The sequence below is a fragment of the Podarcis filfolensis genome, assembly GCF_964270895.1.
Source record: "Podarcis filfolensis genome assembly, chromosome: 11".
In the NCBI taxonomy this organism is placed as follows: Eukaryota; Metazoa; Chordata; class Lepidosauria; order Squamata; family Lacertidae; genus Podarcis; species Podarcis filfolensis.
Window position 1 is genome coordinate 22,129,978 of NC_139613.1, and position 13,376 is coordinate 22,143,353.

The following is a 13,376-nucleotide window of genomic DNA, read 5'->3' on the forward strand; positions in this document are numbered from 1 at the left end:
AGAATCCCAGCAAGGTTAAAAGGCTTGAATCAGAATACAATCGTATTTTTAAAGTTACTTTTGAGCCTGCTTCCAGAGTGTTGCTGTTTTGCGGGCAGGATTCAATTATACACTGTCAAATTCAAGTTGCACAGGGAAAGTGGATTTGGGGGTCTTGCACAACAAACCCACTTCCCAAAAAAAGAAGCAGCATAAGAGTTTTTGTGGTAAGGAAAATGATTTGAAAATGCACTGGAAAGTGTGGAATAATAATGGCTTGCTGTGGTGTTATATAACCTTCCCACACACTCTTCCTCCCAAGTATCCATCCAGATACACATTTGGAATAGTGATGGGCAAACTAGCCTCTGTTTGATTCGAAATGAGTCACCATTGTCATGGTTTTTAGGCAACTTGAGAAAGCAAAACTCACTTTCCCTACAAGTATTTAATTGTCTTTAGTTGTACTGCATGAAACTGGCTAAAAATCTGGGCACAGAATTCCTGCTCACACAGACCTAAGCCAATATTCCCAAAGGAGGAGATTTTAAGGCTCAAAGGGCAGGGGCAGGAAATAAGTTGTGCAACCCCAGAGTTCATCTACCCAAGCTCTAGGGAGTTTCCAAACCAAGCTCATGACATAAAGGATTGCACTGCGATGTTTTCTTGACCTCTATAACTTACAACGAGACATTAGAAAGAGAGGAAAAGATGTATTCGAAGATGCTTCACTGCTTGGTAAAACGGTTGCAATTTTTGAAGAGCCCAAGCTTTTTTCTCACGCTGTCGGTCTCCGGCAGTCCTATAAATGTTTGTTCATATTTAAGTCCCACTGTGCTCAATGGGATTTGTTCCCAGGTTGACGTGCATCGAATTGCATAAGAAGAGCCTAGCTGGATCAGGCCAAAGGGTCATAAAGTCCAGTATTCTGCACTCACAGCAACTGACCAAATGCCCCGAGAAGTCCACAAGCCAAATGCAACAGAACCTTCCCCACCTGCAGTTTCCAGGAACTGACATTAAGAGACATGTTGCCTCTGACCGCAGAAATAGAAGATTTATGCTATAACAGTCTTTATGCTATAACAGTCCAATTCCTGGAACTAAGCCCCATTGAATACAGCTGGCATTTGTCATAGGCCACTGCTATACATCGAAGGCTGTGTCTGATGGTATCATTTGTACCCACATGAGTCAGAAGGAGGAGGTTGTGGTCAGCTTGGCAATTTCTCCGTCACATCATGACTCTCTTCACCTGGGAGACAGCACACCTCCCGGGACATCCTGTTACCACCGCACACTGCTGCCTCTGTCCCCCTTAGAAGGGAGTCACCTATCACCACCACATGTCTCTTCCTCCTCTGGGGAGTGGCAGGAATTGTTTCGTACGCTGTACCTTCCACAGCCAACTTGGTGTATTCTGAGGTTTGCAACTGCCGTATGGCCCATAGTCAGAGCCCGGGGTGAGGGCATGGGATCAATTTTGCAGCTTCTTTGTGGTGAGCATCAGAGCAGGCATGTCGGAGAAGCTGTGGACATGCAAGGTTCCTAGCCGCTTTGTTTCTCTGACACACAGCCCAAAATGAGCCTGGAGCTATCGCTCTGCCTGTTAGAAAGCAAACAAACGACTGGAAGATACATAGCAGTAGGAGGGCCAGAATGTTGGACTACAATCCAGCACACCAGCACTGCAATCTCCACTAAGCCCTGAAGCTCACTAGGTGACCTTGGGCCAGTCTCTCTGCTTAATCTACCTCTCAGGGTTGTTGTGGGAGGAGAGAACATGCACACCACCTTGAACTCATTGGGGTGGTAAAAGGTGGTAAGCAGAATGCAATTAATACATTAAAAGGGGGGCAAAAGAGAACCCAGATTTGCATGTGTCAACTTATACATACAGAGACAAATTTGCAAATCATTCATATAATTTAAATAGAAATACAGTACGGAAAACCAAGAAAATCTTTAATAAAAATTAATTTTTTAACAAAATAGAAATATAGCATGTATGTTATTGTTTAATTTCTCTCTGTTTTCTGGCCTGTTAAAATACCTTTGCAACTGCCTCTTAAAATCCCGTGGGTAAATCTGAATAAAATAATCTAAAAACCCAGCAACATTTGTTCTTGCAGCTCTGCTCTGTAAACAACTCTTACTACCCTCAGATCACGTCACTAAAGAGGAAGCACCCTTCGACGGCACTTTTACATGGATAAATGACCTTTGCTTGGAAGATAAACCAAAGATTTATCCCATCAGCAGTGGACAGGTTCCATTCTCAAAACACCACTCTTCCAGGAAACAACATTTGTGGCCATGTCTACATTGTCTGTTGAGAGCCAGATGTGAATTGCTGTCAACAACAACAAAGAAAGGTAAACAAGTCCTGCATGGAATGAAATGGGCTTCATGCAGTGACAAAGAGAATGAGAGAGAATTTCATTACCATCCTGTTCATAAAGTGCAGGATATCGTGTGTACATTTAATGCCAGCTTGTCTCTCTGCTGATTCCCATATTTCCCTTGTAAATGGTAAAGTCATTAGAAGCTTATTTAAAAGGACTTCAGTCCTGACCACAATTAGGCTGCTGAAATCCCACTGGAATTAATGGGATTTAAGTAGCGCTCTGCAGCATTTTCAGCCAAGGCAATGGATAAATTTCCTTTGTCACTTTCATATTTATCATTATGCGAGGACATATCATACAGATAGTACTCAGCATTACAAAATAATCTGGAATGAAACAAGAAAGCAGCTAAATCATGCAAACTATCCTGGTTAATGCACATAGGTAAAGGTAAAGGGACCCCTGACCGTTAGGTCCAGTTGTGACCGACTCTGGGGTTGCGGTGCTCATCTCGCTTTATTGGCCGAGGAAGCCGGCGTACAGCTTCCGGGTCATGTGGCCAGCATGACTAAGCCACTTCTGGAGAACCAGAGCAGCACACGGAAATGCCATTTACCTTCCCGCCAGAGTGGTACCTATTTATCTACTTGCACTTTGACGTGCTTTCAAACTGCTAGGTTGGCAGGAGCAGGGACCGAGAAACGGGAGCTCACCCCGTCGCGGGGATTCGAACCGCTGACCTTCTGATCGGCAAGTCCTAGGCTCAGAGGTTTAACCCACAGCGCCACCCACGTCATATCACATATCAACATTAATAAACAACTGTTTATCAATAAATTACCAACAACCAGCCCAATTTAATTTCATACAGTGGTGATGAAATGGTGCTTCTTAGGGATGCTACTAGCCCAGAGATGGAAAGAAAAAAGAGTCCCTACCAGAGAGGAATGGCAAACTAAGCGGTTAGACTACGCTGAAATGGCAAAACTGACTGGAAAACTCAGAGACCAAGAAGACAAGAAATTCAAGAAAGAATGGGAAAAGTTTATAATTTATTTAGGAGACCACTGTAAGCAGATGAAAACATTAGCAGGATTTTAATCTCACTTGTAATGTAACAAATACTATGGACAATATGGATAGACATAGAAACAGTGTCTGGGTGAAAATCGCTGAAATGTCTGGGGGAAATCTGGACATACCACAGTCCATGTCGGAAATCTATATTTTGGCTAATTCTCTTTAAAATACCTCAAAAAGCTGAACAACTTTGCAAAAAAAAAACCACAAACGCCTCAACAACTTTCCCCCTTTAAAAATATGGCAACCCTATTATACACTGCAATCATATAGAGAAGCCCTCCTGACTACCCCCCCCCCCCATATTGTATTTTATGTTCAGTTCCTATGCAAACCAAGGCTTTTTAGCAGGGTGAAACAAATCATTCATCCAGAGACAAATTACTAAAGGTAATATATAGTATATGTGAGTTTGAGAGCCCTCTGGTGGACATAAGAAATATTAGGACTTCTGTGGGGAAAAGGTAAACTTCACAGAAGGCTCTGAGGAGCATCTTTCTCCACCATCTCAGTTGCTGCTGCCTCTTTGGCTCATTGGCACATGGTGCCTATAGTGTTTCAAAGGCATTTATTTTCATGTGGATGAATCAAATAGCACACAAATTTTTGTGTGGAGGGAGTTTATGCACTTGTGCTGAGATCTGCACAGAGTCCCTTCTCAATCCTGCCAAATGTGCAGCCGGCAGAGATATGAGTCTTTAACATCAGCGGTCAGGAGCGCTTCAGCCCTGTTTTTGAGTTTCTGCCCTGTTTTTGAGTTTGTTTGAAACCTAAACAACTTACCGGTATCTCGTATTCCTTTGTAAGTTTTTCTTAAAACCGTTTTGTAAAAGCAATACTAGAGTTTTTACAACCGAGTCCTCAATTTCTTGTTACTACCGCTTGATTCTCTTAAATAGGGCTATGTTTAAAACTTGTCATTGAGGTTTTCATACCTTTTTTGTAAACTCAGGGAAGCGTTTCAGCCCTGCTCTTGAGTTTGCTGGAAATCATTTAAAATCATTTAAGGTTTATAATGTTCTTTTAAATAGGGCTATGTTTAAAACTTGTCATTGAGGCTCTTATACCTTTTTTGTAAACTCAAGGAAGCGTTTCAGCCCTGCTCTTGAGTTTGTTTGATATCACTTAAAATCATTTAAGGTTTATAATTTCTTTATTTCCTTCTGAGGAAACTGATTAGTTCAGTAAAACGAGTTTTGTAGCCGGCATCTCCTTAAGTCTTTGTTAATTCCAGGTTAATTTTTCCTTAATTTTTTTGATTTTTGTTATTTAATTTAATTCTATAGTCGATTACTTCTCGTTCCAGGGATTTTAACGGCAATTCTTTTGTTTTGTGTAATTTCTTGGTTCCGTGACTGTCTTTTTTTCACTGGCAGAGATATGAGTGGCAGCTCCTGCCTGAGTAGCCCATGTTGCCTCATGCATCCTTTAGATATGGGCGGAGGTTTACCTGACCCCCCCCCCACTAAGGACACTGAGAAAGAAGCAAGCCATATATGGGGGTGGGAAGCCTCATTGGTCCAATAGGCCAGATCTTTACCTGCAATATCAAATGGTATCAAATGTTTAAAATGAACAGCAATAAGGCTTTAAAAACAGTAGATACATTATCAAAATATAGATCAAATCGACATATCTTAAAAGCAAATATATGTAATAAAACTACATGTCTGGATAGTAAAGGTAAAGGGACCCCTGACCATTAGGTCCAGTCGTGGATGACTCTGGGGTTGCGGCACTCCTCTTGCTCTATAGGCCGAGGGAGCCGGCGGTTGTCTGCAGACAGCTTCCAGGTCATGTGGCCAGCATGACTAAGCTGCTTCTGGCGAACCAGAGCAGCACACAGAAATGCTGTTTATCTTCCCGCTGGAGTGGTACCTATTTATCTACTTGCACTTGACAGGCTTTCAAACTGCTAGGTTGGCAGGAGCAGGGACCGAGCAACCAGAGCTCACCCCGTCAACAGATCTTAAAAGCAAATATATGTAATAAAACTATGTGTCTGGATAGGCTTGCCTACAAAAAAATAAACGATAAATGAAAAAGTTTTCTAGTAGGTGTCAAAAATACTAAGGTGCCTTTCTCATATCAATAGGCAGGGAGTTCCAGAGGTCAGATGCTTCCACAATAAAAGGTCAATTTCTCACAAATATGGAACTAACATTATCATCTACTCATTTATCACAGTAATATTATAGGTTATAAGCTCCTTTCCACAGAAGAAGTCTGTGGAAGTCCGTTCTCTCTCAAACCTTCTTTTGACTCAGCAGGAAGCAATTGCCTACCCAAAACATTCCACTAGGTTCAATAGTCGTCACCCAGTTTTACACAGCAACCTCAGGTATGGTAGGAAATATCAGTAAAGCACTCCTGAGAACACAGGGTAAGCCTGTCTCTCATTCCCTCCCCAATTCATTGGTCATGTTGGTTCATTAAATGACACAAACTTTTCTTGCCTGGAAATGACTGACACGTTTCTGAGGTCACATTGTGGGTGTTTCAGTTTCTAAATGAACATCTATAAAGAGAAAGAAGAAGAAAACCTCACTGTGTATATATACCAGATACTTTGATGTGGGGGAACACAAAGCAGCAACAATGGGTGTTTTCTTTGACTTGTGGTTCTTCAGTGCCATTTTTCTCTTCGGGATTCCAAGAGGTAAGTGTCCCATTATATGAGAGAGAGAGAGAGAGAGAGAGAGAGAGAGAGAGAGAGAGAGAGAGAGAGAGGGATTGCAATGTAATGCAATCAAGTGGTTAAGCAAAGCAATCTTGTTTTTGTTCAATCATTTATTCAATAGCTTAAAATATATTAGTTGGATTTCTTGCACACCCTTCATCATCAGGTCCCAGGGTGGGTTGCAACAATTTAAAAATGCAATATTAAAACCATTTAAAGCAACTGGCAATTGATTTACAACATGTGTGCTCCTTTCAGTATTTACAAAGTAAGGGAACCTGCACACCAGTTTGGTCCACTTGAAGTTGAAAGATGAGCCTGATACTGTACCTTTTTGGCTGAGCTATATCGCAGACCTCATCTGGCAGCATTTACTGCTGGGGAAATGCTACCCTTCCCTCTGAGAGCATTGCTGCTCTGTCAAATGCCTCATGTGTGATGGCTATGTAAATGGCTTCAGCTCCCACTGTATTGTGTCTCTGATCAGAAGGGTAAACAGAAGGGCAGCACCTTCCCCATCCCCAGCAGCTAGTATTTAGAATCACAGAACTGTAGAATTGTAGAGTTAGAAGGGACCACAGGGGTCATCTAGTCCAACCCCCCCCCCCGCAATGCAGGAATCTTTCCCCATCAGGTGGGGCTTGAACCCACATCCCTGAGATTAAGAGCCTTCTACTCTACCAACTGATCTATCTCGGTCAGCTCGTATTACTGCCTCTGATCACACTATGATCATAAAGGCACAGTATAGTGAGTAGGTGGTCCGGCTTCGGGAGAGTCCAAAGGGCCAGATTTGGAGGGCTGAGTTTGACCCCCTGGGCCTGAGACTTGCCACCCCTGATCTAACAATTGGGACCACCCTCAGCGTCTGCTGAGCACAAAGCGAGCACCCAGTAATCTCTGCCTTTCTGTATGCACCTGTCTTCATCCTTTGCAGGAGGTCAGCACAAGATCCATCAAGCCCACCAGCCACTTACGGCAGCTCACCAAGGGCACGCTAAGCCTGTTTTAATACTGCCTGGAATTGCAGAAACAGGAGGCAGGTTGTCAATCACCTGGTTGGGCCACCAGAATAACATGGCCAGGGAGCACTTTTCAGTTTGATGGGCCATCAGTTACACAGGCTTCCTGGAGTGAATTACATTCTTTTCCTTCATTACTCATTTTCCTCTATTATTTTTTCTACTATTATTATTATTACGGCAGTGTATGCCACCCATTGTGATTATTAGCATGACTAACACCACCACCCCTTTCTCAGATCAATGTGCAGATATAGTTGGAGGGAAAGAATCGAAACCACACTCAAGACCTTATATGGCCTTAATCAAAGGACGCCAGATCTGTGGAGGAACGTTGATCAAACCCAACTGGGTGTTAACAGCAGCCCATTGTCTGTAAGTTTCAAGAAATGTTTCTGTTTCTGTTTTTGGTGGTGGTGGTTCACAAACTTAATACTGCCCATGTAGGGATGCTAGCAGATTTGCAATTACCAGCTTAATATCAGAGCACAGCTATCCTTTGGGTGTTGCACATATCTCTAAATCTTGCAATACAGTTCTTGGCTCAAGAAAACCTAGGAAAATGCATATAAAAATGAATATTGAAGGTTAAAATGTGTATAAAAATGCATATTTCAGAATAAAATACATTGGGGAGCAGATTGGGGTAGAGTGCATTAAATTGTTTATTTTGTGCAAAGTAAGTTCAAAAAGGTAAAATTTTTGTGGTTTTTAATAAAAATGCAGATTGATGCAGAAAGGGAATGGATTTGTAAATGAACATATGTGAAACTGACATACGCTAGTGAACTTTGGACATCCTTTAACTTATCCATATTCTTTATCTTCTTAGAGAGAAAAGTCCCACAGTTGTTCTTGGAGCTCATTCATTTACTAAACATGAGGATACCCAGCAGAAATTTTGGGTTGCTAGACAAATTGCTCACCCATGCTATGATGAGACGACAAAAGAACATGACCTTATGCTTCTGCAGGTATATCTCCAAATGGCACATACTTCTAATATAGGTGCTAAGGGAAGCAACCATGTTGTGTCCAGTGTGGTGTAGTGGTTAAGAGCAGTAGACTCGTAATCTGGTGAACCGGGTTCGCGTCTCCGCTCCTCCACATGCAGCTCCTGGGTGACCTTGGGCCAGTCACACTTCTTTGAAGTCTCTCAGCCTCACTCACCTCACAGAGTGTTTGTTGTGGGGGAGGAAGGGAAAAGGAGAATGTTAGCCGCTTTGAGACTCCTTCGGGTAGTGATAAAGCGGGATATCAAATCCAAACTCTTCTTCTACTCTTCTTCTTCTTTTCCCTGAGGAGTTTTGGGAGTTTGCTGACAGTGACACCCACTGATAACATCATGATAGGTGGACTCCTCACAGCTGCTGCAAGAGGCGCACACTTGGCCAAGCATGATCTCTGAACTGAGCCAGGGTTGGACTAGACGTCCTTCCAATTCTATGAAATTCTATGATAGTGATATGCCGGTTGCCTTGGCAACGGGGTAACACTGGTGGAGTGAAGTTAAAGACGTAAGGTAGAGAAAAGGAATCATAAAGATTGAGCATAACAGCGCCATTGTCTGGGTGATAGGAAACGCTCCCCCTCCCAACCATAAGCCTGGATGTTCAGAGAGATGGGGAGAGGGTTGGGTAAGCTGTTAAGCCTGCTGAGATCTACTTAGATGCCCAGGAGGCAGAATCTAGGGAGGTTTTCTGGCTAACCTGCCACACTGATTTTAATGGGAGTAGAACATGACTAATTTCCTCTGATCCAATTAGCAGGGGGTGGCTGTAAGGGAAGATCTGGCAGCATCCAGAGGGGGTTATGGTAGGATTCAGTAATAGGAGGCCAGGAGGGGCCATATCTCCCCCCAGTGAAGAACATTAGTTCACTCTCCAATTGCACAAGAGAGTGAGGCATATACAAGGTGCTGTTGTTGGCATCTGACTGTCACAAGAGACCATGGAGTGCACCTGGTATAGTGACTTATTCATAACTATGGGACTAACACAAGGGTGGGAAACCTCTGACCCTCCAGATTTTGCTGAACTATAACTCCCATCAGCCCTAGAAAGCCTGGCCAAAGGCAAGGAATGATGGAAGTTGTGGTTCAGCAACATCTGGAGGACCAAGTTGTCCACACCCAGATTAGCGAGCAGTTCATTGGAATTGGGGTTGGTCCATTTTCTTCCTCAAAGTGATTTTGAGGAGGGCCCCATAAAATTAGCTGCTGACTAGAGAGTTAGTGGAATCAGTATTTTTAGGAGGACCCTGAAGATTTCCCCTCACTCTCCCTTACATTACCTGATGTAAACTAAGCTGCCGATATGATGTTCTGAATTGCTGATAGCATCCTGAGTTTATCATGGGCTGCTTGGTTATTTCAAAAGTGAAGTCTGGTTGGTGTTCTCTGTTACTGCACAGAACATTGTGAAAACTTCTTTTTTTTAAAAAGTGTATTTATAAATTCATTAAACTTCAACTTATTTAACCCACTGTTGCTCACAAAATACGGTAGTGTGAAATGTTTCAAAATGAAGATCAGCACATTTTTAGCAGTTTTGTTAGTGAGGTAGGTTAGGCTGAGTAACGGTGACTGTCCCAGCAAAGAGTTTCATGGCTGAATGGAGCTTCAAACCTGGCTCTCCCTTGTCTTGATCTGACACACTAACCACTACACCACACTGCCTGCTAATAATAAGTGTTGGTTTTCCCTACACACACCCACACCCCGCTCTCTCTTCCATCTCTTTTAAGCTTAATGGAACAGCAAAGATTAACAAAGATGTGAGAACCATTAAGCTTACCGAAAAGGGCGATGATCTCAAGGCAGGAACCAAGTGTCAAGTAGCTGGATGGGGAATTACTCAAAACAGACAGAAGAAGCCATCTGATACCCTGCGTGAAGTTGACATCACCGTCATTGACAGAAAAAAATGCAATGATGGCTATAATCGTCCTGTTGTGACAATGACTATGGTGTGCGCTGGAGACAAGAAGGGAGGAAAGGATGCGTGTGTGGTAAGCTTGTTTATTTACCATTTCTGTCCTGAAATATGAACTCTCTTGTGACTGACACCTTATTCAGTAGCGTAATACACATAAGGAGGAATAATTCAAACAAGTTGTAGCTCTGTTTACTCAAGACTTTTAAATACAGTGTTTCCTTGGTGAAATCCCCCCAATTGGGAATTAAATGACTGTCTCGCCAGAGTGGTGCATGCTCTGGTTATCTCCCGCTTGGACTACTGCAATGCGCTCTACATGGGACTACCTTTGAAGGTGACCCAGAAACTGCAATTAATCCAGAATGTGGCAGCTAGACTGGTGACTGGGAGCAGCCGCCGGTCCTGAGAGATCTGCATTGGCTCCCAGTACGTTTCCAAGCACAATTCAAAGTGCTGGTGCTGACCTCTAAAGCCTTAAACGGCCCTGGTCCTGTATACCTGAAGGAGCGTCTCCACCCCCATCGTTCAGCCTGGACACTGAGATCCAGCGCTGAGGGCCTTCTGGCGGTTCCCTCATTGCGAGAAATGAGGTTACAGGGAACCAGACAGAGGGCCTTCTCGGTAGTGGCGCCCACCCTGTGGAACACACTCCCTTCAGATGTGAAGGAAATAAGCAGCTATCCTATCTTTAAAAGACATCTGAAGGCAGCCCTGTTTAGGGAAGTTTTTAATATGTAATGCTGTATTGTTCTTAACATTTGATTGGGAGCCGCCCAGAGTGGCTGGGGAGACTCAGCCAGATGAGCGGGGTATAAATAATAAATAAATAAATTATTATTATTATTATTATTATTATTATTATTATTATTATTATTATTATTAAAATATCCCAATGAAGATTAGGGTGGAAACAGCAGTTTAAAGAGAAACAGCAATTATTTTGTAGTGCCTTTCCTGCCCTTAAAAAACAGGTCTGGGCAAGGTGTGAGAAAAATGTTTCTGCAGAGTTTCAGCATAAACTAAAGAAAAGCCAATGCCTAATCAGACCTTGATTTTGTTACAGCTATGATGGGCACCTGATTAGCTACCATCACACACAAATAAACACACAAGTCTGCTTAGTAGTTGGTAAGGTGTGGGAGGAGGAAGATGCAGGAGGTTACCAGGGTTAGGGAGTGATTTATGTGCAGGAGGGTTGCTGAAAAAGAGCAGGGAGGAAGTGTGGACTTGGGGCAAAGGTGAAAACAGGGTTGCAAAGCCAGGCTGTGGAATAAAAGAGAGAAGTGATTTCAGAAATGGGTTTGAGGAGGTGAAAAGCAAGCTGGGGTGGAAAGGGGGTTAATATGGGGGAAGGTAGGGGACTTGGTGAACGGAGCAAGCAGGTTACAGACTCTGCTAACCCAGAAATAGTGCTTCAGGTTAAGAACTTTGCTTCAGGATAAGAACAGAAATTGTGCTCCGGCAGCACAGCGGCAGCAGGAGGCCCCATTAGCTAAAGTGGTGCTTCAGGTTAAGAACAGTTTCAGGTTAAGAACAGACCTCCGGAACGAATTAAGTACTTAACCAGAGGTACCACTGTATAGTGGGAGAACAGTTGAAGGACTGTCCTGTAGGGAAATCATGAAATGCAGGTGTTTAATTTGTCAAAACTCTCCTTTTACTATCATTTTGAGAGTGTGAGCAAGGAAAGATATGAATCAGCAACAAGGAATAGTCTTGTCAAGGCTCTCTCTTCTTTTTCCCACCAGGGTGACTCGGGTGGTCCTTTGATATGTAACAGGGAACAAAAAGCCATTGTATCCTTTGGTGGAAAATCAGCATGTGGTGATAAGCGTCAACCTGGCGTCTATACTCTTCTCACAAAGAAGCATATCTCCTGGATACAAAAGACAATTAGAGGCAACCTATAGATGGTTGGTTTGATTTTGTGATTCTCTCTCCAGATACTTGTTGATCTGCCTTTAATAAAATCAAATGTAAACAACAACAACAAAAAACCTTGCTAGCTGCTTTACTTCATGAGTATGTCGTTCATGTCATTCATACACCCACGGGGTGTATGGGATGTTACGGGAGGGGTTGTCTCTCTGGTGGGGGCCATGTTGTGCTGCTTTTGGATAGTTTGTCCACCTTTGGTCCCCCTCCCTGCACTCAACAGTCACCTGCACCTCCTAGAAGCTCTCAGCATGCGAGAGTGGCCAGACCCCAGGAACGGCTTCAACTGGCTGGCTAAACCAGGTGAGGGTAGCCGATGGATCTCAAACCCTCGTTGAGCTATGACTTTCCCTGCATGCAAACACAGGCTCTGGCAGATTGAACGGACAAGACCTATAGTGGTCTAGAGGTCTAGAGGGAAGTGAGGGGCAGATGGGGCTTGTCCGCCTGGGCAGGTAGCCCATCTGGGAGAAGGAAAACTCTGGTCCTAAGCCTGCACTGCCTTGCAGGATATTTTCAGGAAAATAAAATGCTAAGGCAGAGGTTTTCAACCTTTTTGAGTCCACGTCTTCCTTGACCAACTACATTCTCCCTGCAGCACCCCTGTGGGGCTCAGGAGCCCAGTTATGTCACCCCTTGCCTGCAGAGCTGGCAGCCCCTCACCCTTTTTCGAACACCCTCCCTTGTGGAGTGTTTCCTCAGTCTCCTCTCCTCTCCTCTCCCCTCTCCTTGGGAGTCCTCCAGGCAGTCGCTGCTGCCGCTCCCTGGTATCTGAGCTGCCCCCCTTGCCCCAAAGGGAGGTTCCTCCTCCCACTGCCTCACAGGGGTGTGGGAGTCTGTCCATTCCCAACAGCAAGGGCTGGTGGACTGGTGGCTGGGCTCCCTCGCCCGCTTGCTTGCTTACTCCGAAGCCACCTCAGCTCCTGGCAACCAGCGCCCCCTGGCCAGCCCCAGAGGCACCATTCACCCAGGGAGCTTGTAGACAGGGCTGCTGCAACAAACAGCTATGCAAGCCTTTGGGAGGCAGAGATGTGAGAGGGTATCAAAGGAGGGAGGGAAGGAAAGAGGGACAGAGGCCAGTGTTGCCTGTGGCACCCCTGACCATCATTCTGGGCACCTCAGGGTACCCTGAGGGCATTGGTACACTGGTTGAAAACCAGTGGGCTAAGGAGTAAGCCCTACACAAATCCGGCATCCCTAAGACGGTTGGATAGCACCTTCATATAAGGCAACTCCTCATTCTGGCAACTCCTGCAGCCAAGCTGGTCCCATTTGTATTGCTCTGGTTTCTTTTGGACCACATCAGCAAGGCCAAGAGGGCCCCTTGGAATTTGGGCAGCCCAGGACCTCCATACACACTGCCCAGACTTGCAACCTGGTCACTTAGGTGCTGCTA

At 44.2% G+C, this 13,376-nt stretch overlaps 1 protein-coding gene across 1 annotated transcript; it reads left to right on the forward strand.

Annotated features, from left to right (window-relative positions):
• Positions 1–5,826: 5,826 nt before the first annotated feature.
• On the forward strand, positions 5,827–12,042 carry LOC310744659 (granzyme A-like). Its single transcript, XM_083576302.1, has 5 exons — positions 5,827–6,066; positions 7,349–7,484; positions 7,942–8,083; positions 9,855–10,118; positions 11,794–12,042. The coding sequence occupies exons 1-5, from the start codon at positions 6,006–6,008 to the stop codon at positions 11,953–11,955; spliced, it is 765 nt and encodes a 254-aa protein (XP_083432428.1). The 5' UTR covers positions 5,827–6,005; the 3' UTR covers positions 11,956–12,042.
• The last annotated feature ends 1,334 nt before the right edge of the window (positions 12,043–13,376 follow it).